The 25,153-nt window shown below is 52.6% G+C and overlaps 2 protein-coding genes and 1 long non-coding RNA gene across 4 annotated transcripts; 2 read left to right on the forward strand and 1 right to left on the reverse strand.

Annotated features, from left to right (window-relative positions):
• Positions 1-410: 410 nt before the first annotated feature.
• On the reverse strand, positions 411-8,478 carry ORMDL3 (ORMDL sphingolipid biosynthesis regulator 3). Of its 2 annotated transcripts, none has more exons than XM_023204244.2 (4): positions 6,861-8,478; positions 3,387-3,577; positions 2,497-2,648; positions 411-2,054 (listed from the first exon to the last, which is right to left on the reverse strand). In XM_023204244.2, the coding sequence occupies exons 2-4, from the start codon at positions 3,558-3,560 to the stop codon at positions 1,919-1,921; spliced, it is 462 nt and encodes a 153-aa protein (XP_023060012.1). In that variant the 5' UTR covers positions 3,561-3,577; positions 6,861-8,478; the 3' UTR covers positions 411-1,918. The 2 variants fall into 2 exon arrangements, with proteins under 2 accessions (XP_023060012.1, XP_023060011.1); XM_023204243.2 differs by having other exon boundaries at positions 3,387-3,582.
• LOC116418483 lies at positions 7,120-9,270 on the forward strand. The gene is made up of 2 exons (XR_004228529.1): positions 7,120-7,189; positions 8,469-9,270. It is a non-coding gene; the product is annotated as an uncharacterized LOC116418483 (long non-coding RNA).
• Positions 9,271-20,829: 11,559 nt separating this feature from the next.
• Positions 20,830-24,064, forward strand: LRRC3C (leucine rich repeat containing 3C). The gene is made up of 2 exons (XM_023203932.1): positions 20,830-20,905; positions 23,263-24,064. Exons 1-2 carry the CDS (start codon positions 20,880-20,882, stop codon positions 24,062-24,064), a joined length of 828 nt encoding a protein of 275 aa, XP_023059700.1. The 5' UTR covers positions 20,830-20,879.
• Positions 24,065-25,153: the final 1,089 nt, after the last annotated feature.

Here is a 25,153-nt window from a genome sequence, read left to right on the forward strand (position 1 = left end):
CCTTGGGGAGAGAAGTGAGAAACTGGAGAAGGGCTGGAGATTTACTGGGAAGGACTGGGCACCGCTTGGGACCCTGGCTCCAAGTGTAAACCATTGCTGGACTGCCCCCCTACCTGGCCATGGCACAGGTCACCCTAGCCTGTGGGGCCAAGGCGCAAGACCAGTCGGAGAACAGCCAGGCAAAAGCACAGAGAATTTTGCTTTCTGACTACTGCTGCCGTCGCCACCAGTTCCCTCACAGCCCCCCTTGGGGGATTTCCCTGCTGCAGCCAGCAGAAAGCCCAGCAGTCCCAGCGCCCCTCCCGCCACCGTCAGAGCTGCACTGATACCCACCAGCACCCTGGCAGGAGCTGCTGCCCACACCCCTGCCCCTCCCCTCAGCCTTCCAGGAAGCAGAGGCCAGACACAGGGAAACAGGAACATGTTGCCCTTTTATTTGCGTTTCTCAGAATACTGTACAAAGGGAGTAAAAATCCTATACACACTTTGCTTAGAAAGATTTTAAGGTGAAAGTTCCCTGTGATACATGGGGTGGGAGATGCAGGGCCAGGAGGCAGAAAACAGGCCCAGTGACCTCCCCTGCTCCCTCAGGCCCCCAGAAGAGGACACAGGGACCCACGCCTTTTCAAAATTAACACTGTCCCTAGTCGAACTGGGGAGGAAGGAGGCTCTGGCCCAGGCTCAGGCTCCCGGCCTCACTTTCTTCTCTGCAGGCTGAGACAGTGCCTACAGGCCACGCCTTGCTCCTTCCCCTGTGCTGCTTGAGCAGGGATCCTACAGGACTCTCACCACCGACCCCATGTGGGGTGGCCTCACAGCGCCACATGTGCCTGCCACATAAGAGGCCCTGCCCAGTGCCAGTCTGCGTGAGGAAGCTAAGGGGTGAGGGCCTGCAGAGGACCACAGCATCCACTGTTTCTGTCACGGCTTCCCCATACCCCTGCAGGAGTCAGGACCAAGTTGGACCTGTGCTTACAACGACTCATGGGCCTTCTCCCCACCTGTCCACCCAACAGCCAACCCAGGAGTTAAGCCCACAGCGGCCTCCCTCCCCTGTGACTCTCACATTCTGTGGGTAAATCAACCCTCTAAGCCTGCTTCCCTCCCTGCCCACATCCCAGAGGAGACTGGGTCTAGCTTGTGTCCCTACCCCTCCCCCCTTACACCAGTCCTCTGCTGCTATGTGGCCCCATTCTTCTAAGTCTCGATTCACTAGCCCCCCCCCTACAGCTCCCCAACCTCCACCAGGCCAGATGGCAGCAATCCTGGCCCCTCACCTCTGGGACCAAGCCATCCACACTCCACCCCATCTCCCCCCACCTGACCCTCCCCACTCCCAACCAGGGCCCCGGGTGGGCTGCAGGGAAGCTGCCAAAAGCCTGACACTTGGATTAAATAGCTCTCTACCCAGAAGGGCAGGGCCCCATCCCACACTTGCTTCCATACACAAAAGCACACACTGCGTGTCATCGGAAAAACCTAGGAATCACAGTGAAACAACCCAGAAGCCGCACCGCCCTCTGCTCCCTGCACAGGGGTTAAAGTGCTTTGGCTGCCTGAGGGCAAACAAGTGAGCAGGGGTTTTTCCCCTGGCCTCCTGTCCCAACTGCGTGGTCCATGTTCAGCCCAGGAGCCAAGCCCATTCCATGACCACCTCCATGGAGTCTCTATTCAAAAAGCAAAAGGAAAAGATCAAAAACTTCAGAAAAAGTCAGAGCCCGGGGGGCCTACCCCAACCCCACTACAAGCTACTCCAAGTTGGCTACTGGGGGAAGCGAGGGGGGAAACTAGGCCCAGAGGCTCAACCCCCATCTCTGGCAGTGTCCAGAGGCTTCTTCTTTCTGTCTTCAGTGTCGCAGCACATGCCTTTTACCCTACCCCTCCCCTGCCACCCTGGGCAGGGGAAGGGGCTGCACCCTCAGTACTTATTGATTCCAAAAATCCGGACTCCGTGGAGCTGGGGCAGCTTGGGGATGAGCACGCTCATCAGGGACACCGTGTTGAGGACGAAATGGATCTGGTCGTACTTAGTGTAGAAGCTGGTGAGGAAGTACCTGGGAGGGGAAGGGTGAGGAGAGACATAAAAGACTGTCGGGAGGACCCCTTCCTCCCCCACTTCCTGCGTAGGGCAAGGCAGAATCCTGACGGCTAAGGAGTCACAGAAGAGGTCCCCAGACCAGAGTGAAGAAGCAAGAGCTCTCAGGCTAAAGAGGCCCCTCCCGGCCCAGCGCCGCCCCCACCTCCCAACTTCACCCCAAGCCTGTGGGCCTATCTCACTAGCAGGAAGAAAGCTCCAGTGGAGGAAAGATGGGGCCAGGGAGGCCCAAAGCCTGAGCTCAGTCTAAGACCCAGGAATATTCCAACTTCCTCTGTTCGTCCCTACACCAGGAGCCACGGCAGGAGCCACGGCAGGGTTCATGAGCACGGCCGGCCCTGGGTCCTCCAGGCCTCGCCTCGCCCCGCCTGCTGGCGTCTTCCTGCAGCCCACGCACTCACAACACGATCGGTGTGATGGTCAGGAACTTCCGAGAGGCCGTGAACTGGACCCCATAGTCCATCTGCTCCCAGTGGGTCAGCAGCCTCGCCTTGCCCTGGTCCGGGGTCTCAAAGGGTGTCCCCTTCACCGTGTGCAGGAAGATATACATGCCCTGGAGGAAGAGGCCTCTGTTAGACGATACAAAAGGGAAAAGGCCCCCTGCCCAGCTCCTCCACCCAGTCACGGACAGAAGTAACTCCCAGTGATCTGGAGCCTCCCTCTGCTGGGCAGGGGGATATGGGCTGGAGGTCAGGATGGAGCAGCTGGGAGCCTGGCAGGAGAAGAACAAGGGGACTCCCTGGGGGACAGGCTAGGCCTGGCATGAGAATGCGTAGCCACGAGACAGGCACCGAGATGCTGCCCCTCCAGGCCACTCATAGCCCCTGTGCCTGCTGGGAGGAGGCAAGCGATGGGAATAAGCCCTGCTTACCCTCCAAAGAGGGCAAGGTAGCAAGTGGTGAGGGAGCAGAGAAGGGCAAGAGTGGAAGACGGTTCGAGAAGCTAACTTGAGAAAGAGGCATTTCTGTACCAGCCTAGGCACCAGGACTCCCGGGTCCTGGGAACTCTCTGGAGTCCTTTGTTTAGCTCTCAGGGGCACATCTTCCAGGCCCACAGCCACCCCACCCTAGAGATGTGGAAAACTCTGCAGATTTGATTCCTATCATGGTACACAGGGCACGAACCCAGAAGGGGGAGCAAGGCAGAGAGACAAGGACTAGGCCTGGGCTCTGGAGGCAGACATCAGTACGTCACCCTGACATCTGGGCCAGGCCCGGCAGGCTCCTCCTATCCCTCAGCCCTGCCAAAGCGCAGCCCAGAGGGCAGGAGCCGGCAGCAGGCAGCCTCTCACCGTGTTGTGGATGAGGTTGGTGAGGGTCCAGACGACAGGCACACTCACGAAGGGGATGCTCAGCAGCACGACGTGGAGGAGACCGATGGCCAGCACGTAGGAGAGCCAGATGCCGCGGCTGTTCATCACCCGCGTGTTGGGGTTCACCTCGCTGTGCGCTGTGCCCACATTCATCCTGCTGCCCCTCTCCACTGTTCTGCAAACAAGCAGCACAGGTCAGACAGGTCACACTGCTTTCCCTGCCCCTCTCACCCTCGGATCCCGCTGGGAGGCAGGCTCTTCTTTCCCTGAGAACTCCAGGCAGTTCCACTCTTTTGATTCTCAAGCAAGGCAGGTAGAGAAAGTCCATGTGGACTTAGCTCCACTCATTTCCTGCTGCTGGGCTGGGATCAACAGCAGGCTGCCCGTGCATTACCCCACTGGGCTGGGATCAACAGCAGGCTGCCCGTGCATTACCCCACTGGGACAGGGCCCCGGCAGGGCATCAGGGGACAGGTCATCAAGAGGCAGCCCCAGAGCAGAGAAGTCAAGGCCCATCCCCCAGCCTCCCCGCCATGGCACTCCCGTGAGGACCCTCTGCCGACAAAGCCCCAGACACACAGAATTCTCACTGAGCATAACCCCTGCTGGACTGTGTCTCCCTGAGGGCCTGATGTGGGACATCCACTCTTAAGCCCTTCCCATCAGGAGGGAAAGAAGTGAGGCCTGTGGGTACAGGCAGCAGTGGATGAACTATTTTGAGGTCACTGCATCCACTCACCTCCTCTAATTTTTTCAATTCTGGATCTCCCCAAACCCCAACTTAGGAGGACTGATCAGGTAGAAAGAGGGAAGTGGGGAGAGAGGAAGACAGGAGAAAACAACAGACTAGGGACAACCTTTGCCCAGGCCTGGAAGGCACCCCTCCTGGGTGACACAAAACAACCCATCCAGATGTTTTCTCCATTTGGCAGCCACTCAGGCCAACCCTTGTGGCGCCACCCACTCCGCTGCCAAACCACCAGGGCCCTTTTCCCCACAAGAGAGGCGAGGATAGAGAACGTGGCCAACACCTATAACTCCCACAGAGAGCTGGAACCCACATCAACATATGTCTCCCAAGGGCACAGACTCGAACCTGTGGCCTTCCTCCTGCCCCCGTTCTTCTCTGTCCTGCCCATCCTCCCCTCAGTCTCCCCTCTCAGCACCTGTTTCCAGGTGTACATTAGCACCGTGCCTTCCCCTGCCCAGCACCAACGGTAGGAGCCCTGCAGCAGGAGGAACCAGGAGGTGGTCGCAACCCACAGTGAGCAGAGGGAAGTAGAGAAGGAAGGGGTGGAATGATCTGCCCCTTGTCCAGAGCTTGGCTGTCCCCAGATCCCTGAGGGCCCTGTGACCAGGAGAAGGCGGAGACAGACAGCACCTGTGTACTGGCTCACCTCCCTATCTGAGGTAGGGTCCTGCTTGCTAAAGACCATAAGGTCATCACCATGTTAACAGCCCCATCTTTCCTGGGAATGCAGAGAAGAGTCCCAGATGGAGATATTCTAGAAGTACCCAGAAGGCCACCTGCCTCATGCCCCTGCAGCAACCCCCTCAGACCCAAATGCTATCTATCTCTGACTAAGAACTAGCCAAACCTGCACAGGAGCCTGAATCCTCAGGGGCCAGTTCTTTACTTCCAGGATAAGAGGAGCAAGTTTCCTCTTCTCAGACAGCTCCAAGCTTAGAGACCTCAGGGCAAATGTGACCCACAACACACCATCCCAACAAGCAAACACCCGTGTGCCAGCCTGAGGCGCACTCTGATTGCAGTGATGCTCCTGGGAACCATCAGCGCAGCCCATTAGGCTGGATAATGGAGCCTAACAGAAATCCTAGGATCTAGAAAGCCAGAGCTGGCTCCCACTGTTTATCTTCCCAGGGCCTTGGGGCTTCAGCTACTCTAGCAGCCCCTGGGACAGCTACTACGCAAAAGCCTCCACCTGAGAGGAGAGGGTGGCATGTGGCTGAGAAGTGAGGGCTCTGAAGAACTTACCTCTAAGGAGAGGGAAACAGCGTCCCAAGTCTGACCTGAAACCGCCACCCCATCACCTCTCTGGAACCCGCACCTACAGGGGTGCTGGTGTAGAAAGCCCACTAACCCTTCCTAGCAGTTGTCCAAGAGTGCCAAAAGCCTCGTGGAATCCCAGACCACAGGACCCCATACCCCTTTCTGGCCTTCACAGGGCAGCCAACAAAACTCGATGAGCCTAGGAAAAGACTAGACCTAGATCCCAGCCGACACCCTCGGAAGCTTCTTCCTGAAGCCTAAACGCTAGGTACCCTGAGAGCAGGAAACCACCAGACACCCCTGAAAAAGAAGAGATCAATAAACTAACAAAAAGACTGGCAGCCAGGAAACACTCTTGAGACTTTCGTGTGACTATGGGCACATATTACTTCCATTAGTAAAACAACCAACCGACCCCTCCCCTAGATGGGGAGAAACAGAGAGAAGAGGCTGGCACAGGTCGACTAGGTCTACAGGAGCTGAGCTAAAAACTTCTGCTGCCACAGCTGGCAGGTGGCTGCTTAGTGCCAGGCCCTGATGTGGTTTCATAACCTGCCTCAAACCAGAGCCTGCAGCAACTCTGTTCTGTTAACCACTTTTTTGCTGGTAGCTCTTTCCCCCTTCTTCCCTCCCCACCCCCTTGGCTCCACGCACAAATATTCGTGCCCAGCCAGTATGCCAGACACTCAAGCCAAGGCTGAGCACCACCAGGGCAGCCACCAGGTGAGCCCTTCCCATTCCCTCCCCCAGGAAAGAGCAGCCCTCACAACAGCAAACCCCCTGTCTTGGAAGAGGAGCACAAAACATCCAGGCCTGGATGGGGACCCCAAAGGGGAGTCCGTGGCAGCACGTCACGATGCCATTTCCATTCCGCCCACCCCGCAAGCTGCAGGACCACAGCTGATCACCTCTCAACTTTGGCCCAGCCACCCCGACTGGGGGAGGACGGTGGGAGCGGAAAGCGAGTGCCCAGGCGAACCCGCAGTAAGCAGAGGAGAGGAGGAGCGAAGAGGCGGAGTCCTCACTGTTGTTGGGGTTTTCTGAGTGAGACCTCGGGCGCGGGGCCGGGGGGAGGGGTCCCGCTCTGTTGCCCAGTCTGGGTCCTGGCACTCGGAACCCGGCCCGGTCCGGGACCCCACAGTCATCTCCACGCGTTCACCCAGCTCTGGAGGCAGCCAAACGTTCATCCCCGAAGCCCAGCCGCTCCCCGCCTCCCACCCCTAGCCGAGGCGCTCCTCCCGACGTTCCACCCCCGGCCTCCAGCTCGCACTTTATTCCTTGGCCACCTCCCTAGCCGCTGCACCCCCTCGGCTGATGCACTCCCTCCACCCCCAACTCCCTCTGCCCCCGTCTATCCAGCCCGGGGCGCCTCCCCAGCAGCCCCTACCTTCCCTCCCGCCCCTCCCCTAGCCCTGGGGCCTCCTGGTTCTGTCTGGGCTCACCGTGCGGGGCTGGATATCGAGGGCCCGGGAACGGTTCCCGGGAGCGGGGTCCGCTGCTGCTCCAGCAGCTGTTAACGACCCGCGGCAGCAGCCTCCCCGCTGGCAGCTCCGGCCGAATCAGCGCTCCGCGCCGGCCCCCGCGACGTCACCGCCCCGCGCCGGCACGCCCGACGCCTCCTGGGAGTTGTAGTTTCCTCCGCTGGTTCCCGGCCGGCCCGCCCGACGCTCCTGGGAGTTGTAGTTTTTCCTGGGCTCCGTTCCCGGACTCTCCGGGGACGCGCGGTTGGAAGTTGCACCGTGACGTGGTCAGATCGGATGATAGAATTTTGGTGCGTAACAATTCCAACTTTTGCTCCTGTGCCCTTCAAGTGTATTTTATCCGTGCCCCAGTTTTGCAGATGAGGAGACTCGGACTTGTAAGTAACTTGCTGTAGGTCTTTGCTGGGTGCCAGACTGGATCGAAACCCAGATATTCTGACCCCAAGTACAGGGTTTTTCCACTGCACCTGGCTGCCTCCGCCCTGGCCCCAGATTGGCTCCTCCAGAAACAGACTAGCCTGGCCCTTTGCCCTGCTGGGTCCTCCTGGGAGCGCGCTTTTCACAACATTGGCCAGGGTGAGGGTCTGGAGGGCCCAGAACGGAGCCTGCCTTCTCCTTCTCAGTCACTCTTGGCCCAGGCTGCCCCGGACCGGGCCACTTCCTTGGCCTCCCCGCACCTGACGTGAGAAGAGGCCACGTATCATAGATTCCTTGATCAGTAGTAAGGAGCCTGAGTTTCTGTCTCAGGTCAGCTTGTGTGGCTTTGAATGAGAGGTTCTGGTCTACAGTTTTCACACCTGCATCGTCTAAAGGCAAGGGCAGACTTTACTGCCTGGTAGACAGAGGGCAGGCCCTCCTGTATTGGCAATGTCACCTTGGGCAAATTACTTGTCTTAATCTCCAATTCCACACCTGTGAAACCCCACCTCCAATGTTGTGGGAACCCAAAAAAATGTATGTAAAGCACCTGTTGCATTGTATGAATCTACTTAATATTACTTTAGGAGGTTGCTCTTGAGGTCTCCTCGGTGACTCCCATTCTCCGTGTCACCAAGAGGCCTTGTCTGAGTAGTTTCAACTCCCTACCCAGCTTCTTTCTAAGTCCACTCTATGCAGGGCAGGGCTGGAATAGCAAGATCAGATGATGTCATGGCATGCCAACCTGACTCTGAATGGCACTTCATGGCACCCTGAACTGAAAGTGAGGGAACAGGAAGGAAAAGGCTAGCCCAGGGAAACTGGGGAGCACTTCACTCAGACTCCACCTACCCTTCCTTCCCCGGGGGCTGCCAGAAACAGTTGTCACACAGCTGGAGTGGGATCCCCAGAGACACTTAGTGGTCACCAGGCAGGCGGGTATTTGAACCACCCAGAGCAGAACAAGCAGCTTCTTGAATATTTCCAGGGCCAATGGCCCCAAAAGGGTTCATCCCAAGATCGAAATAATCACCCGAGTCTGAAATAGCTCTGCCTGTGTCCTACGGAAGTTTCTCCTGGTTTATGGAGGTGCCTTTCCTTACAGGCATCTTTCTGCAGACATAAGCAAACCCAGTGTTGTTCTTTTCACAGAAACCTCGCCCGCATTAAGGCAAGAAAGGTGTCTGTTTTTTCCGAAGTGAGCCTGCTTGACTCCTTTGATTTTTCTCTGGGATTCTTCGTCCTCCATCAAGTTGATCGATTCCTCTGGATCTTGGTCAGTTTCCTGACATCTCTATAAAGTTCAGGGACCCAGGCTGAGTCCACGTCTCAAATGAGGTTCTGACTAATGCAGAGTCTAACAGAAAGATTACTGGACATGTCATGCACTGTTAATAACCTCTGTTATCAAGGATTTTTTTTTTTTTTTTTCACAATAGGAATGAACAGAGTTCTGACTCACTCTAGGTTTGTGGTAAATTGCAGATCACTTTCTGCTTTATTTAGCCGGAGTCCCTGTCATCATCTTTCTCCTTCTCTAACTCTGCCCTCATAATTACCATGTCTTCCCCAAACGTTCTTCAACTGTGAATAGCTCTAAGCACTACGCAGAGTGAGTGACAGCTCTCTTATTTGGTGCTGGGGGACACACAAACCCTTGGACAAACCATTGTCACTGTGTGCCAAGAAGCTGAAAAATTCTCCATGCCTCAGAGCCATAATTACACTTCTGGTAGCATATTCTAAGGAAGTCATCCCATGTACAGGAAAAGCTGCAATGTGTCAGGATGTTCATTCCAGCAATATTTATAGTAGTGAAAAACTGAAAGCAACCAAATGCCCAAGAAAAAAATTACAGTATATCCACTGGATGGAATAGTATGAAGCCATTTAGGACAGATTATGAAAACCCTATGGCAGTATGGGGAAATGTTTGCTAAGTTATATGAAAAAATAAGGACACAAAATAGCATAAGATACATTCCCCAGGGATATAGTCAGCAAAGTCTAGAATGAAAAAAATTAGGACAAATACTCAATTCCCTTAACAAATAAAATTGGGGCCAGGTATGGTGACTCAGGCCTGTAATCCCAGCACTTTGGGAGGCCAAGGCTTGAGTCCATCAGTTCGAGACCATCCTGGACAACGTGGTAAAACCCCATGTCTACAAAAAATACAAAAATTAGCCGGGCATAGTGGTGTGTCTATAGTTGCAGCTACTCAGGAGGCTGAGGTGGGAGGATCAGTTGAGCGCAGGAGGTCAAGGCTGCAGTGAGCTGTGATTGTGCCACTGCATTCTAGTCTGGGCAGCAGAGTAAGACCCTGTCTCAAAAAAAAAAAAAAAAGAATAAAAAAGAGCGGGAGAGACTTACAGATTAAAATAAATTAAGTGATATCAACTAAAAGTCTTATTTGGATCCTGATTCAAGCAAACTGACTTTAAAAAAAAAAAAAAAGCCGGGCATGGTGGCACATGCCTATAACCCCAGCACTTTGGGAGGCCAAGGCAGGCGGATCACCTGAGGTCAGGAGTTTGAGACCAGCCTGGCCAACGTGGTGAAACTCCGTCTCTACTAAACTACAAAAATTAGCTGGATGCGGTGGCAGGCGCCTGTAATCCCAGCTACTCGGGAGGCTGAAGCAAGAGAATCGCTTGAACCTGGGAGGCAGAGATTGTAGTAAGCCGAGATTGCACCAAGATTGCACCGTTGGCACTCCAGCCTGGGCGACAGAGCAAGGCTCTGTCTCAAAAAAAAAAAAAAAAAAGAAAAAAAAGAAGATTTTATTATCAGGCAAATTTGAATACTGACAAGGTATTCAATGATATTAAGGAATTCTAAACATTTAGACATGATATGGAATTGTGGTAAGATTGTTTTTTTAATTTAAAAAAGTCCTCTATGGCCTGGTGGGGTGGCTCACGCCTGTGATCCCAACACTTTGGGAGGCTGAGCCGGGCGGATCACCTGAGGTCAGGAGTTCGAGACCAGCCTGGCCAACATGGCGAAACCCCGCCTTTACTAAAAATACAAAAATTAGCCAGGCGTGGTGGCAGGCACCTGTAATCCCAGCTACTTAGGAGGCTGAGGCAGGAGAATCGTTTGAACCTGGGAGGTGGAGGTGGCAGTGAACCAAGATCATGCCATTGCATTCCAGCCTGGGGGACAAGAGCGAGACTTCATCTCAAAAAAAAAAAAAAAAAAAAGTCTTCCTTGGTCGGGCGCAGTGGCCCACACCTGTCATCCCAGCACTTTGGGAGGTGAGGCAGGCGGATCACAAGGTCAGGAGTTTGAGACCAGCCTGGCCAGCATGGTGAAACCCCATCTCTACTAAAAATACAAAAAATTAATCGGGCATAGTGGTACATGCCTGTAGTCCCAGCTACTCAGGAGGCTGAGGCAGGAGAATTGCTTGAACCTGGGAGGCAGAGGTTGCAGTGAGCCGAGATTATGCCACTGCACTCTGCCTGGGTGACAGAGTGAGACTTTGTCTCCAAAAAAAAAAAAAAAAAAAAAGACCTTCTTTCAGACATACATACTAAAATATCTGTGAATGAAAGATACGGTGATTGCATTTGCTTCAAAATGCAATCTGGACTGGGAACATTAGTGAAATAATAAGATGGGCCATGAGGTGATAATGATTGAAGCTGTGTGATGAGGACATGAAGTTCCTTATATTATTTTCTCTACTCCTTTTTTAGACAGAGTCTCACTCTGTCACCCAGGCTGGAGCAGAGTGGCACAATCTCGGTGGCTCACTGCAACCCCCGCCTCCCTGGTTGAAGAGATTCTCCTGCCTCAGCCTCCCGAGTAGCTGGGATTACAGGTACACGCCACTACATCACGGTAATTTTTGTATTTTTAGTTGAGACGGGATTTCACCATGTTGGCCAGGCTGGTTTTGAACTCCTGACCTCAAGTGATCTGCCCACCTTGGCCTCCCAAAGTGCTGGGATTACAGGCATGAGCCACCGTGCCTGGGCTATTTTCTCTACTTTTTTATTTTTAAAACTGTTCATAATAAAAAGTCTAAACCTGCATATACATTAATGATTACGATAAGCCAAAATAGAGCAGCACTAGTAACGTCCTGTGGCACCAGACTGCCAGGGTTCAACTCGCAGCTCCTCTAGTTACCAGCTGTGTAACCTTAAGCAAGTTACTGAACCTCCCTGTGCTTCAGTTACCTTGTTGCTAAATGAATTGGCAAGTGACACTGGTGTTTGGAAACAATAAAGTAAATGAAGATGGTGATGATCATGATAATACCCACCTCATGTTGTGGATATTAAATGGGTCAGTAAATGTGAAATGAAACACTTGAAACAATTCCTGGCACATAATTAAGTGCTCAGTATGTGTTGCCTTTTATTAATTCATTCCATGTTTGAATGATATTTGAGCATCTACTTTACTAGGGTTATGGAAATTCAACAAAATAGAAACAGACCTTGGGCTGGGCACTGTGACTCAAGCCTGTAATCCCAGCATTTTGGGAAGCTGAGGCGGGAGGATAGCTTGAGGCCAGGAGTTCAAGACCAGTCTGGGCAACATAATGAGACCCCCCACCACCACCACCACCACCATCTCTATAAAAAATAAAAATAAATTAGCCGGGCATGGTGGTGCGTTCCTGTAGTCCCAGCTACTCAGGAGGCTAAGGCAGGAGGATCGTGTAAGCCCAAGGAGTTCAAGGCTGCAGTGAGCTATGATCTCGCTATTTCACTCCAGCCTGGGCGATACAGCAAGCCCTGTCTCCTAAAACAACAACAGCTGGGCCTGGTGACTCATGCCTGTAATCTCAGCACTTTGGAAGGCCGAGTTGGGTGGATCATCTGAGGTTAGGAGTTCGAGACCAGCCTGGCCAACGTGGTGAAACCCCGTCTCTACTAAAAATGCCAAAATTAGCTGGGCACAGTGGCGCGCCCCTGTAATCCCAGTTACTGGGAAGACTGAGGTGGGAGAATTGCCTGAACCCAGGAGGTGGAGGCTGCAGTGAGCAGAGATCATGCCATTGCACTCCAGCCTGGGCAACAAGAGTGGAACTTTGTCTCAAAAAAAGAAAGAGAGAGAGAGAGAAAGACAATAATAAAAAAACAACCTTGAATCAGGATGAAGGGATTCAGGGTGATCTTTTTCATTCTCTAGTTTCAAACTTTGCATAATGTGATATTACTTTTAAATTTGTTATGAAAAGTGTTTTAAAACAAAATGAGCCTCTGTCACAGGCTCTCCCTGCCCTCTGGAGCTCCTTAGGCTGCTGAGGTAGACAGCCTAAGTGTCTTCCCCAGCCTTAGTGTGCTTTCATCTGGTGATCTGGGAGTGGTGATTGGGCCTCTGCTTGTGAGAGATACACTGTCTGGTGGGAACCGAACGTGTTCCCAGGATGCTGCTGGCCGTGTTCAAAGCTGAGAGGAGGGGTGTCAGGAACAGAGCCTCTGGCCAGGCGCGATGGCTCACGCCTGTAATCCCAGCACTTTGGGAGGCCAAGGTGGGCAGATCACGAGGTCAGGAGATCAAGACCATCCTGGCTAATACGGTGAAACCCCATCTCTACTGAAAATACAAAAATTAGCCGGGCGTGCTGGCGGGCACCTATAGTCCCAGCTACTCAGGAGGCTGAGGCAGGAGAGTGGCATGAACCCGGGAGGCAGAGCTTGCAGTGAGCCAAGATCTCACCACAGCACTCCAACCTGGGCAGCAGAGCGAGACTCCAGCTCAAAAAAAAAGAAACAGAGCCCCTTCCCCTGGGGGAAAGAATGCCCCCTCTCCACTCCTACTCCTCCCCTCCTCCCCAGCCTGCTTCCTGAAGGTCTGGTGGTGAGGTCATGTCCAGAGCAAGTTCAAGGAAGGAAAGAACTGCTTATTTCATTGACAGTTGTGTTTTTATTTTTGTTTGGGTGGGGGATATCCCAGGCACGTGGTGGGAAGAAGGAGGGGGAGGGGAGGGCAGATGTTAAGCAGACAAAAGAGCAGCGAGTGACCCTCCAGAAAACTACTGAGCCAGTCAGAAGCCAGGAGCGGGTACGGGACTGGCAGCATTGCCAGCGGGCACTCTGTTCTGCCTCCCTCGCCCAGTCCTGTGGTTGGCTACTTTGGGCTGTGCAGAGAAAGGGCTGAACTGGTCAGGGCCACTGGGGCCCATCCTCCTATCTGTGCCTGGAAACAAGAACCTCCCTGGGGAACCAAGTGCAGGGAGGTACCTTAGGAACCCCTCAACCTGCATATTCTTTGATATGGACAATTGACACTCTCCCATGAACAAAAGCAGTTAGAAAACTGGAAGTATTTCCGATCAAAAGGACAATGGATAGAAAAACAGTAGGTTCAAGACAAGACCCCCTAGCTCCCTACCAGCTGAGTTCCTCCTACTCCTAGCCTCCTATCCTCACCTGTCTAGAAATCTCAGTGGCCACTGTTCCCAGATCACCTTCTACTGCCTAAGGTCAGCTCCTCCTTCAGTAACAATCACAGCAAACATTATTGTTTGCTATGTTGCAGGCACTGGGCAGAGGGCTTTATTTGTCTGTTACAGAACTGCCTCCCCCTAGGCTGCTAGGCTTGCTCCCTGTCTCACATTTGCATTTCCTGAACAGAGCGAATTCTCAATAAATGTTAACTGAACTATGTAACAGAACTGTTACCAGAAAGGGGTCCCAATCCAGACCCCAAGAGAGGGTTCGGATCTCACACAAGAAAGAATTCAGGGCGAGTCCGCAGTGCGAAGTGAAAGCAAGTTTATTAAGGAAGTAAAGGAATAAAAGAATGGCTACTCAGTAGACAGAGCAACCCCGAGGGCTGCTGGTTGCCCATTTTTTTGGTTATTTCTTGATGATACACTAAACAAGGGGTGGGTTATTCATGCTCCCCTTTTTAGGCCATTTAAGGTAACTTCCTGACGTTGCCATGGCGTTTGTAAACTGTCATGGCGCTGCTGAAAGTGTAGCAGTGAGGACAACCAGAGGTCACTGTGGTTGCCGTTTTGTTTTGATGGGTTTTGGCCAGCTCCTTTACTGCAACCTGTTTTATCAGCAAGGTCTTTATGACCTGTATTTTATGCTGACCTCCTATCTCATCCTGTAACTTAGAATGCCTTAACCATAGGATTCAGCCTCATTTTACCCAGCTTCTATTTAAGATGGAGTTGCTCTGGTTCACACGCCTCTGACAGAACTGCACATCCCAGACCACAGCCACATGGCTCTCCCTTGTTCTTGTCTCAGCCTCCTACCCTTTTCCATCTGATGGACTCCTATACATCCCTCAAGGCCTACCTCACCTGTCACCTTCTCGGTACAGCCTTCCCCAGGCCTTCCCCAAGCTTCATCCTCCAGGCTCCTGTGACCCTGGCAGGTCCCTCAGCCCAAGCCTACCCCTAGGTGATCAGATGGCTGTATTTGTGCACACACCAGTCTTCCCTCATTGGCTGGGGGACATTTAATGTTCTCAGACAGGCGCGAGTGGCTCTACACAAAAATACAAAAGTTAGCTGGGCGTGGTGGTGCGCGCCTGTAGTCACAGCTACTCGGGAGGGTGAGGTGGCAAGATGGCTTGAGCCCAGAAGGTTGAGGCTACAAGTGAGCTGTGATCATGCCACTGCGGTCCAGCCTGGATGACAGAACGAGACCTGTCTCAAAAAAAAAAGAAAAAAAAACACAACTCTGCATCCCCAGTGCCTAAGAGGCCCTGGTACACAGTACGTGCTCAGATATGTGTTAAGTAAATGAGAGAGTACCTCCAAGCATGGCAGCATGAAGTGTATGTGTACACCCCTTGCTCTTTTCCACAGGGAAGAAGAATAGCAGAGGCCTTTGTTGTCCTCCCCCCGAAACTGCCCAGTAGCCTGGCATTCGATGGGTCCCTGGCTGACCTGATACAGAAGGTAGCCCTTCTTTATCTTCTGTATCATCTATCTATCTATTTATCTATGTATCTATCTATCTTCTTTTCCTTTCAGTTATCCCCCTATCCAGGCTGGACCTGGGGGTCTCCAACATCAGGGAGGGAAGGGGATAGAGGCCTGCTGAACTTCTTTCCCCTAGGGTCACATGTTGGGGATACAGAGTTACCACCCTTAGAGGGAGGAGCGGTGACTCAGACTGCCTGCGGTGGGAGGCTAAGAGGCTCCCTTTCCTGGGCCCCGAACTTGGGAGCCAGGGCCCTGCCATGCCTCAGCCTCTTCCCTGCCTGCCATTCTAGACATGTGGAGCATCAGGCTAGAAGGGATCTCAGAGACTGTGAGGGTCCAGAAAACAGAAAGGATCTGCCCCGTGGCATAAACATCTGCTGGTCTCGGGTCTAGCCCAAGAATTTCCCCAGGCACTGCACAGGCCAAGACAGAGCGTGGGACTCCCCGGTGATGGCTCTTCCAGTTCCATGCCATGTGTCCCTCAGGTCTTTATCATCTCACACCTAGACCTTTGCCATAACTTGTTTTCCTGCCACCAATACATCCCCGACACAACCAACACAGTGATCCAAATATCAAATCTAATTTTAAAACCTTTCAATCCGACCAGATGCAGTGGTTCACGCTTGTAATCCCAACACTTTGGGAAACTGAGGTGGGCGGATCACTTGAACCCAGGAGTTTGAAACCAGCCTGTGCAATATGACCAAACCTCATCTCTACACAAAAATACAAAAAAAAAAAAATTAGCTGGGCGTGGTGGCATGCACCTCTGGTTCTAGCCCCTTGGAAGGCTGAGGTGGAAGGATCTCCTGAGCCTGGGGAGGTTGAGGTTACAGTGGGCTGTGATGCCACCACTGCACTACAGGCTGGGAGACAGAGTGGGACCCTGTCTCGGAAAAAATAAAAATAAAAATTTGGCCGAGCACAGTGGCTCACACCTGTAATCCCGACACTTTGGGAGGCCAAGATCGGAGGATCACTTGAGGTCAGGAGTTCAAGACTAGCCTGGCCAACATGGTAAAACCCCGTCTCTACTAAAATAATAAATAACAAGAATAAAAAAAAAAAAAAAAATTGGCCGGGCATGGTGGTGCACACCTGTAATCCCAGCTACTCAGGAGGCTGAGGCAGGAGAATCGCTTGAACCTGGGAGGCAGAGATTGCAGTGAGCTGAGATCAAGCCACTGCACTCCAGCCTGGGTGACAGAGTGAGACTCCATCTCAAAAAAATAAATAGGCTGGGCACAGTGGCTCACGCCTGTAATCCCAGCACTTTGGGAGGCCAAGGCAGGCAGATCACCTGAGGTCAGAAGTTCAAGCCCAGCCTGGTCAACATGGTGAAACCCCGTCTCTACTGAAAATACAAAAATTAGCCAGGCGTTGTGGCAGGTGCCTGTAATCCCAGCTACTCTGCAGGCTGAGGCAGGAGAATCGCTTGAACCTGGGAGGCAGAGGTTTCGGTGAGCTGAGATCATGCCATTGCACTCCAGCCTGGGCAACAAGAGTGAAACTCCGTCTCAAAAAAAATAAATAAATAAAATAATAAAAACTAAATAACACCTTTTTTATCCATAAGCCACGGAATCAAGTCCCAATGCATTCATGGCATGCAAGCCACAAGGATCTGCTCCCTTTTTACTTCTTTACCCCTGGTCTTTGCCACCACCCCCTCCATCCACGCGGTGATCTGGAAGCCAAGCCATTTCGTGCTCCCTTGCTTTTGCATGCTCTGCTTCACCACCTGAGTAACTCAGCCTTTAAAGCCTGGCTCAAATGTCACTCCTTGGTGAAGTCTTCCTTGATTATACCCTGGAAAAGCTAGTGTACCAGTTAAGGATGCTCTCAGCGGAAAGCAACAGAAAACCCAAATAATGATTCTTACCCTAGATTGCCATTAGAATCACCTGAGGAGCTTTTGAAAATTCCCATCACCTGGCCAGGCACGGTGGCTCACGCCTGTGATCCCAGGACTTTGGGAGGCTGAGGCAGGTGGATCACCTGAGGTCAGGAGTTCGAGACCAGCCTGGCCAACATGGAGAAAACCCATCTCTACTAAAAATACAAAAATTAGCTGGGCATAGTGGCGTGTGCCTGTAATCCCAGCTACTTGGGAGGCTGAGGCAGGAGAATCTCTTGAACCCAGGAGGTAGAGGCTACAGTGAGCCGAGATGGTGCTACTGCAGTCCAGCCTGGGTGACAGAGTGAGACTCTGTCTCAAAAAGAAAAAAAGATCTCCATCACCAGACACATACCAGATTAACTCAAAATCTCCGTGGGTGTACCCAGGCATGAGGAGTTTTCAAAACTGCCTGTATTCCAGTATGCAGCCAAATTGAGAAGCACTGAAATTAGGGGGTTCCCTTTCTCACGTATTGAGTCTAGAGGTGGCGGTTGCTGGTGTTGGTTGAGTAGCTCAGTGATTTCTCGGCCAACATCTCAATAATATTCAACCTTCCCTTTATGCTTTGTTGTCTCATGGCCACGAGATGGCCTGAGTTGACCCTTTCACGTTCAAAGTAGGGGCCAGGCATGGTGGCTCGTGCCTGTAATCACCAGCACTTTTGTGGGGGCTGAGGCAGGAACCCTAGGAGTTTGAGACCAGCCTGGGCAACAAACTGACACCCTCATCTCTACAAAAACAAAAACAAAAACAAAAATTGTCTCATTGTGGTGGCACATGTCTGTGGTCCCAGCTACATAGGAGGCTGAGGCAGGAGGATTGATTGAGTTTGGTGGCGGTCAAGACTGCAGTGAGCTGTGGTTGCACCATTGCACTCCAGCCTGGGCAACACAGTGAGACCCTCTGTCAAAAAAAAAAAAAGGCCAGTGCAGTGGCTCATGCCTGTAATCCCACACTTTGGGAGGCCATGGAAGGTGGATCACCTGAGGTCAGGAGTTCAAGACCAGCCTGGCCAACATGGTGAAACCTCATCTCTTCTAAAAATACAAAAATTACCTAGGTGTGGTGGTGCAGGCCTGTAATCCCAGCTATTCAGGAGACTGAGGCAGGAGAATTGCTTGAATCCGGGAAGTGAAGGTTGTAGTGAACCGAGATCGCACTATTGCACTCCAGCCTGGGTGACAGAGACTCCATCTCAAAAAAAAAAAAAAAAGGTACGGAGAAGAGCAGAGCCCCAGCCCCATCCTCTCTTACCAGCAAATCAAAGACTGTCCCACAAACCTATTCTGCAGACTTCTGCTTAGATGCCATTGACCAGAATTGGGCTGCCCTCAGCTGCAAAGGAGATTGGAGAAGTGGAGAAGTAGGCAACAGGATTTCTGATGGCTGAGAAGATCAATCAGGTTGAATTGTCAAGGACTGAGTGCATTGCCACTCCCAAAGCCATGTGTGTTATCCGGTAGTAGGAGGGAAGAGATAGTTCTGCCATGTTATTAATACTTATTCTTTCTATGCTTCACAGCTCCTTGTACAAACATCAATTAATGCAGGCATCACATCAAAGCATTATGGAGACATGTCTGTGCCTCCCTCAGACCAACAATTCTCAACCCAGGCTGCACGTTAGACATATCTGGGGGAGCTTTTGAAAGAAACCAGTGCCTAGACCCCATGCACAGAGATTTTAATGTAATTGGTCCAGATGAAGCCCCAGCATAACTAATTTGTAAAAGCTCCCCAAGTGATTTGAATGTGCAAGGTGTTTTAAGAATCCTGACATAGACCCAGCACCTTAAGAACCCTGTCTATGTTTCCTTTGACTAGCATACAAGGCTCACAGGAAATCCTCACTGAATGAATAAACAAATAAATGAATGGCAGAGAATTTCTGCTGCAACTCTGCAGTCCCTAGTCTGCAGTGTGCACTGTCCTAAGTGTGGTTCCCCCCTCGCCTCAGATCTCCCTCCTTCACTGAGTCTGCACTCAGCCTTCCTTAATTAACCACATCCACAGCTCCGGCTGGGCTCCTGCTTCTCCCACAGCTGCTGTGCTGGACACCCTAGTCCCACTGTTTTCCTGGAAGCTGCCCTAGTCTTAGAAGGAAATAACCCTCCATCAACAGCCAGGCTCAATTCTTGTGCCTCAGTTAAAGCCCCTGCCCAGTGTGAGAGAGGAACAGGGGGAAAGGGAGGATTGATCAGCTTTCTGTCCCACATTCAGCTACAGTCCCAAAATGGACACCCAAGTAGCCAGCAGCAGATTGTCTGGCCTTACTAACAAGTAACCCTCAGAAAAAAGGGTTGCTTGTTGCTTCTCCTGCCTAAGTGTAGAAAGTTATCTGATTCCTTAGACAAACGTGAGTCTGCAAAATGCCCCTGTTGATATCACAGAAATGAGTCTGTGGTGAGTACATCCTCAGAGATGATATCATCTAGTATCCTACCATCTGATCTACTCCCCATCACGCTTCTGAAACTGCTTGTTCAAAGGTAAACTGCAGGGCCAGCCTCACAGGCATATAGCCGGTAAGGTCCCACAAGACCTCATGCCCTGTGCTCAGAAGAGCCCTTCAACTTGGTTTTACACTGTGCTGCTGTCATCATCTTGAAATTCTTTTTTATTTTTATTTTTTAGAGACAGAGTCGCACACTGTCACCCAGGCTAGAGTGCAGTGGTGCAATCACAGCTCACTACAGCCTCCACTTCCCAGGCTCAAGCCATCCTCCCACCTCAGCCTCCCGAGTAGCTAGGAATACAAGTATGTGCCTATGTGCCACCATGGTCCGTTAATTTATTTTTTCTTTTTGTAGAAACTGCATTTGGACAATTTTTTTTTTTTGGTAGAGATGAGGTTTTACTATGTGGCACAGGCCAGTCTCAAACTCGTGAGGCTCCTTGATCCTTGCCACCCAAAGTGCTGAGATTATAGGCATGAGCCACTGCACCCAGCCTTGAAATTCTTTTTTTTTTTTTTTTTTTTTTTGAGACAGGGCCTTGATGCGTCACCTAGGCTGTAGTGAAGAGGTGCAATCTTAGCTCAATGAAACCTCTGCCTCCTGGGTTCAAGTGATTCTCGTGCCTCAGCCTCCCAAATAGCTGGGATTACAGGTGTGTACCACCGCAGCCCAGTTAATTTTTTGTATTTTTAGTAGAGATGGTGTTTCGCCATGTTGGTCAGGCTGGTCTCGAACTCCTGGCCTCAAGTGATCCACCCACCTTGGCCTCCCAAAGAGCTAGGATTACAGGCGTGAGCCACCACACTTGGCAAGGCCTTTAAATTCTTAACAGCTTTCGCCTGGGCGTGGTGGCTCACACCTGTAATCCCAGCACTTTTCGAGGCCAAGGTGGGTGGATCACTTGAGGTCAGGAGTTCGAGACCAGTCTGGCCAATATGGTGAATCCCTGTCTCTACTAAAAATACAAAAATTAGCTGGGTGTGGTGGCAGGCACCTGTAGTCTCAGCTACTTGGGAGCCTGAGGCAGGAGAATCGTTTTAACCTGGGAGGCAGAGGTTGCAGTGAGCCGAGGTTATGGCACTGCACTCCAGCCTGGGCCACAGAGTGAGATTCTATCTTAAAAAAAAAAAAAAAAAAGGAAGAAATTCTTAACAGGTTTTTGAAACAAGGGACCCCCCCACACACACGCCCCATTTTTATTTTGCACTGAGCTCTACAATTCCATGTCCAGTCCTGGTCACCCACAGTCTTGCAAAATCCAGCAAGAAAAATCCTTCTGAGAAAGGTCTCCAATGCGTATGACCTCATCTTCCTTCACGTAAGTATATCCTTCCTAGTCTTTGTGACACCCCACTCTCCCATTCTCTTCCACCTCTTTGACCTGGCAGGAGGGTTTCCAGGTTCCATACAATACAATACCGTGGGTACCATCAGACTCAACATGCAAGGATGTAGGGTATTGGTAGGCGTGGCACAGAGGTAAGAGCTGCTAGCAGACAATGAAAAGTGGTTGGACAAGGAGTCAGAAAACTGGGCTCTGGTCTTTGGCCACTGACACTGTGTAACTCTGGTCACATTCTGGGCCTCAGTTTACCTGTCTGCAAACTAAGGAGGGTTCAACTGGCTGGTCCCTTCCTTTGAGCTCTATCAATCACTGAGGCTCTGAATCCCAGCACCGAACTGAGATACTGTAGGTAGGATGGTGCCACAGGAGGCATCATGTGGTTGGACTTGAGGGTCAAGGAAGTGGCAGGGGATAAGCCACCATGGGCTAAGAAATGAGATAGGTCATCCACATGGATCACATCTATGACCCCTTGTCATCCCTGCCCCTGCACAGCATACGAGAGGAAGTGGAGGGGAAAAGCCTGGCGTGGGTAATGAAATCATGGAGGAAGACCATGATGTGTTCTGGAAGTCAGTAATCCTAACAACTAGCCTTTGCACAGACTTCACAAAGTACCTTCACATTAACTCAACCCTGGCGGGTCCTCCCAGCCCTACGGCAGTGTCAGGTGACATGCCCAGGTCACACATGAATCTCATCTTCTGCCTTGAAATCCTTCCTTCCCACTACCCAGTGAACATTAGGAGAGGGTGGTATCAAGGAGTGGCATGGCCTGCAAATGATGCCTGGGGTAGGGATGCCCTGGAGGAACAAGTCATCCAAGCCCTCTTTGGTGCCCGGGCCTGAGGGAGGATTCAAAGTGCCAACCTGAGAGTCCAGGGCTCCAGCAAACTGAGAGAACCTGAGTCAGTTCTCATGTAGATCATAAAATCAGCAGGAAAACTCAGAGACAACCACATCAGTCTTCAGGTGCCTTAAAGAACTCCTTCCAACTCCTAGAGAGGCAATCAATCCACCACGCAGAGAACAAACTGAAGTTGAACTACAGCACCCCTAGCAGGCAAGAGGGCTGGGCACTGTGAGGAGCCAGAAGATGAGGAACCCCAGACAGACAAGTTTTCCAAGGAAAGGCTAGGGGAAGTTTGCTCACCATGGAAGAAGGGGCCACTGAGCGTGGAAGAATGGCAGAAGGGGATAGGGGGAGGAATGGAGTTGGGGGGATACTGGTTGCTGGAGACAGTGGATATGAGATGGGGCCCACCCAGTTCTGCCTGCCAGGCCTGCCAAGAAGGGATCCTTCTGCCCAGCCAGGTTCTGGGTAAGGAAGAAGGGTTCTGGGAAGCAGAGTTTCAGCCTTGAGGAGTGATGGAAGATGGCAGCATCAAGACCTTGGGAGGGGAGCCTGGTGCAGGGAATGAAACTGGGGCCTGGTCTCCCCACGACAGAGTTCATCAGGGTCCAGGATCTGCCCTCTCTTGGCATTGCCTGGCCACACCATGGCTCAGGTATCCGACACCTGGGCCCAGAGTCACATGCCAGGAAACCCAACACTCTTGGGTCCCAGCCCCCAACTTCCAGCAGCTGCGAGCAAACAGGGCTTCTGGAGGAGGAAGCGGGTCTCCAGAGCCCAGCAGCAGGGAGCCTCCGTCCAGGGAGAGGGCATCTGCACTCGAGAAGGCTCTGCCACCAACAGGGGTGAGAAGAATGGAGGAGGACGGGGAGGAGGAGGGAGAAAGTGCAGAGCAGAGAGGACAGAGCTGGGGCAGGCAGAGGGGTAGATGCTCCCAGAAAAGGGGTAGAAAGGCATAGAAGGTGGGGCCAGAGGTCCATTTTACCTAGTCACCTGGCCTAGCTGGACGCCCTGACACCCTATCGCTCATCTGTCCCCCTTGTCTCCATCACACGAGTGCCAACTAGACCTTCTGGTGCCTACCTAGCCCACTTGGCAGCCTCCCAGGTAGGTAGGGGAAGAAGACTTTATTCCGATGAGAGGAATCAATACATGGACAGAAGCAGAAACTTAGAAACCCGAAGACCCAGAATGGCCAACAAGGCCTCATAGATTAACCTTCTAGAATCAACAGACCCTAAAAGAGTTTCAAGCGCAAAAGGCCCTTTACCCAAAAGGCCCTATTGAGGAGCCTTAAATCAAGAGAGACCCCAAGAAGGAAGTGAAAAAGTCACCCAGGCTTGAGAGAAGCCCCCAGAGAAGAGGCCCCGGCCCAGGGACACCCACCCCCCAGAGGGACCTCAGCAGGAGAAAGCTGGCAGTGAGGCATGCGATTCTCTTGACTCACTCTTCCTTTATGTGGCCTTTTCTTCCCCAGATCCTACTCCACTCCAAGACTATGCCAATTTATGGCCATGCTCCCAACAGCAGGTCACCTCCTGTCCCTCCTGCTGATGATAGGCACAGGAGGTACTGTGCCCAGCCCCCTGGTGCCTCCCCGGGGCTGCTATGTGGCAAAGGAAGCAGGTGAACAGACGTTCCGCTGCAGCCAGGCAGGTCTGAGGACTGTGCCCTCTGGCATCCCCAACGACACCCGCAAGCTCTACCTGGATGCCAACCAGCTGGCATCTGTGCCTGCTGGTGCCTTCCAGAACCTGCCTGTCCTGGAGGAGCTGGATCTGTCCCATAATGCCCTTGCCCACCTCTCAGGGGTGGCTTTCCAGGGCCTGGAGGGCACGCTGCGCCACCTCGACCTCTCTGCCAACCAGTTGGCCTCAGTGCCCGTGGAGGCCTTTGTGGGACTACAGATCCAAGTGAACCTATCCGCCAACCCATGGCACTGTGACTGCGCCCTCCAGGAAGTGCTCCGGCAGGTGAGGCTGGCGCCAGGCACTGGGACAGGCATCGTGTGTGGCCCAGGAGCCCGACCGGACCTCGTGGGGCAGGAGTTCCTGCTGCTGGCAGGGGAGGAAGAGCTGTGTGGGGCAGGGCGGGGCGGGGCCCGGAGGAGCACCGATGTGGCCCTGCTGGTCACCATGGGGGGCTGGCTGACACTCGTGGTGGCTTATCTGGTGCGTTATGTGTGGCAGAACCAAGACGAGACCCGGCGCTCCCTCAAGCGGGCCCCAGTGCTGCCTGTGCGTTCTGAGGATTCCTCCATCCTCAGCACAGTGGTCTGATGACCCAGGATGCTCCTCCAGCCACACCCCACACTCCTACCCCTATGCCCTCTCCTCTTCTCTGACCCCCTCTGCCTCCTGTGCAGCTTCACCCCTGCCCCCAAGCCCATCCCAACCCTCCTTCCTTTATTCCTACTAAATACCTGCGCTGGCTCTCTGTCTCTCTCTCTGTGTCATCTTAACCAACACCATCTTTGGTGCCTGGAGTTTTTTGGTGCCTCCTCTGTGCCTGGATTGTGCTAGACTCAGAAAACCCAGAACAGAGAATGACAGCAGGTGGGGTGGGAGCAAGAGAGGAGGGGCTGTTGGGGGCAGGTTGAGGAGGGAGCCTATGCCTGGCCCTGGGTGATTTCAAAGGCTTCGCTGTAGTATGTTTGAACTGATTCTTTTTTTCTCTTTCTTTTTTTCTTTGAGATGGAGTCTCACTGTGTCGCCAGACTGGAGTGCAGTGGCAGGATCTCAGCTCACTGCAACCTCTGCCTCCCAAGTTCAAGCGATTCTCTGCCTCAGCCTCCCCAGTAGCTGGGACTACAGGTGCGCACCACCACGCCCAGCCAATTTTTGTATTTTTTAGTAGAGTTGAGGTTTCACCATGTTGGCCAGGATGGTCTCGGTCTCTTGACCTCGTGAACTGCCCGCCTTGGCCTCCCAAAGTGCTCGGATTACAGGCTTGAGCCACCGCGCCCAGCCTGAACTGACTCAGGTGGGTGGATCACCCAAGGCAGCATGCAACGTGAACCCTTCGGATCATTACAGGCCCACACAGCCCTTCTGCCACCAGCTTCTTCCTGCCCTACAGAGCGGACGCCTGGAGAGGGAGAGAAAGCCAAGGGTACCCTGAGGGAGCCCCCCAGATGAGGGGGAGTGAAGCCCCACCCCTTCCTGAATTGGACTCACAAACAGAGGCTTCGAAAGCGCATCCGTAAGACTGAGGTCTCCTCCAGAGTGAGGGGCATCGAAGCCAGAGGCATCCCGGGGAGCTTATTCCAAAGAGAGGGACTGCCTCCCCCACTGGACTAAAGCGAGTTCAAACTGCTGGAAACGGTTTCGCCTTAGCTCTCTGAGAATCTGACGTCATCAACCTCTCTC

This window comes from Piliocolobus tephrosceles, chromosome 16, assembly GCF_002776525.5.
Source record: "Piliocolobus tephrosceles isolate RC106 chromosome 16, ASM277652v3, whole genome shotgun sequence".
Lineage (NCBI taxonomy): Eukaryota > Metazoa > Chordata > Mammalia > Primates > Cercopithecidae > Piliocolobus > Piliocolobus tephrosceles.

Bases quoted from the DNA above. Each gene is read 5' to 3' on its own strand.
- ORMDL3 (XM_023204244.2), bottom strand. From the start codon at position 3,560: ATGAATGTGGGCACAGCGCACAGCGAGGTGAACCCCAACACGCGGGTG. The intron at 2,649-3,386 runs GTGAGAGGCTGC...CTCTTCCTCCAG, and splicing joins CCAACCTCATCCACAACACG to GGCATGTATATCTTCCTGCA. The intron at 2,055-2,496 runs GTGAGTGCGTGG...TTCCCCTCCCAG, and splicing joins ACCATCACACCGATCGTGTT to GTACTTCCTCACCAGCTTCT.
- LRRC3C (XM_023203932.1), top strand. From the start codon at position 20,880: ATGCGTATGACCTCATCTTCCTTCAC. The intron at 20,906-23,262 runs GTAAGTATATCC...TTTCTTCCCCAG, and splicing joins ATGACCTCATCTTCCTTCAC to ATCCTACTCCACTCCAAGAC.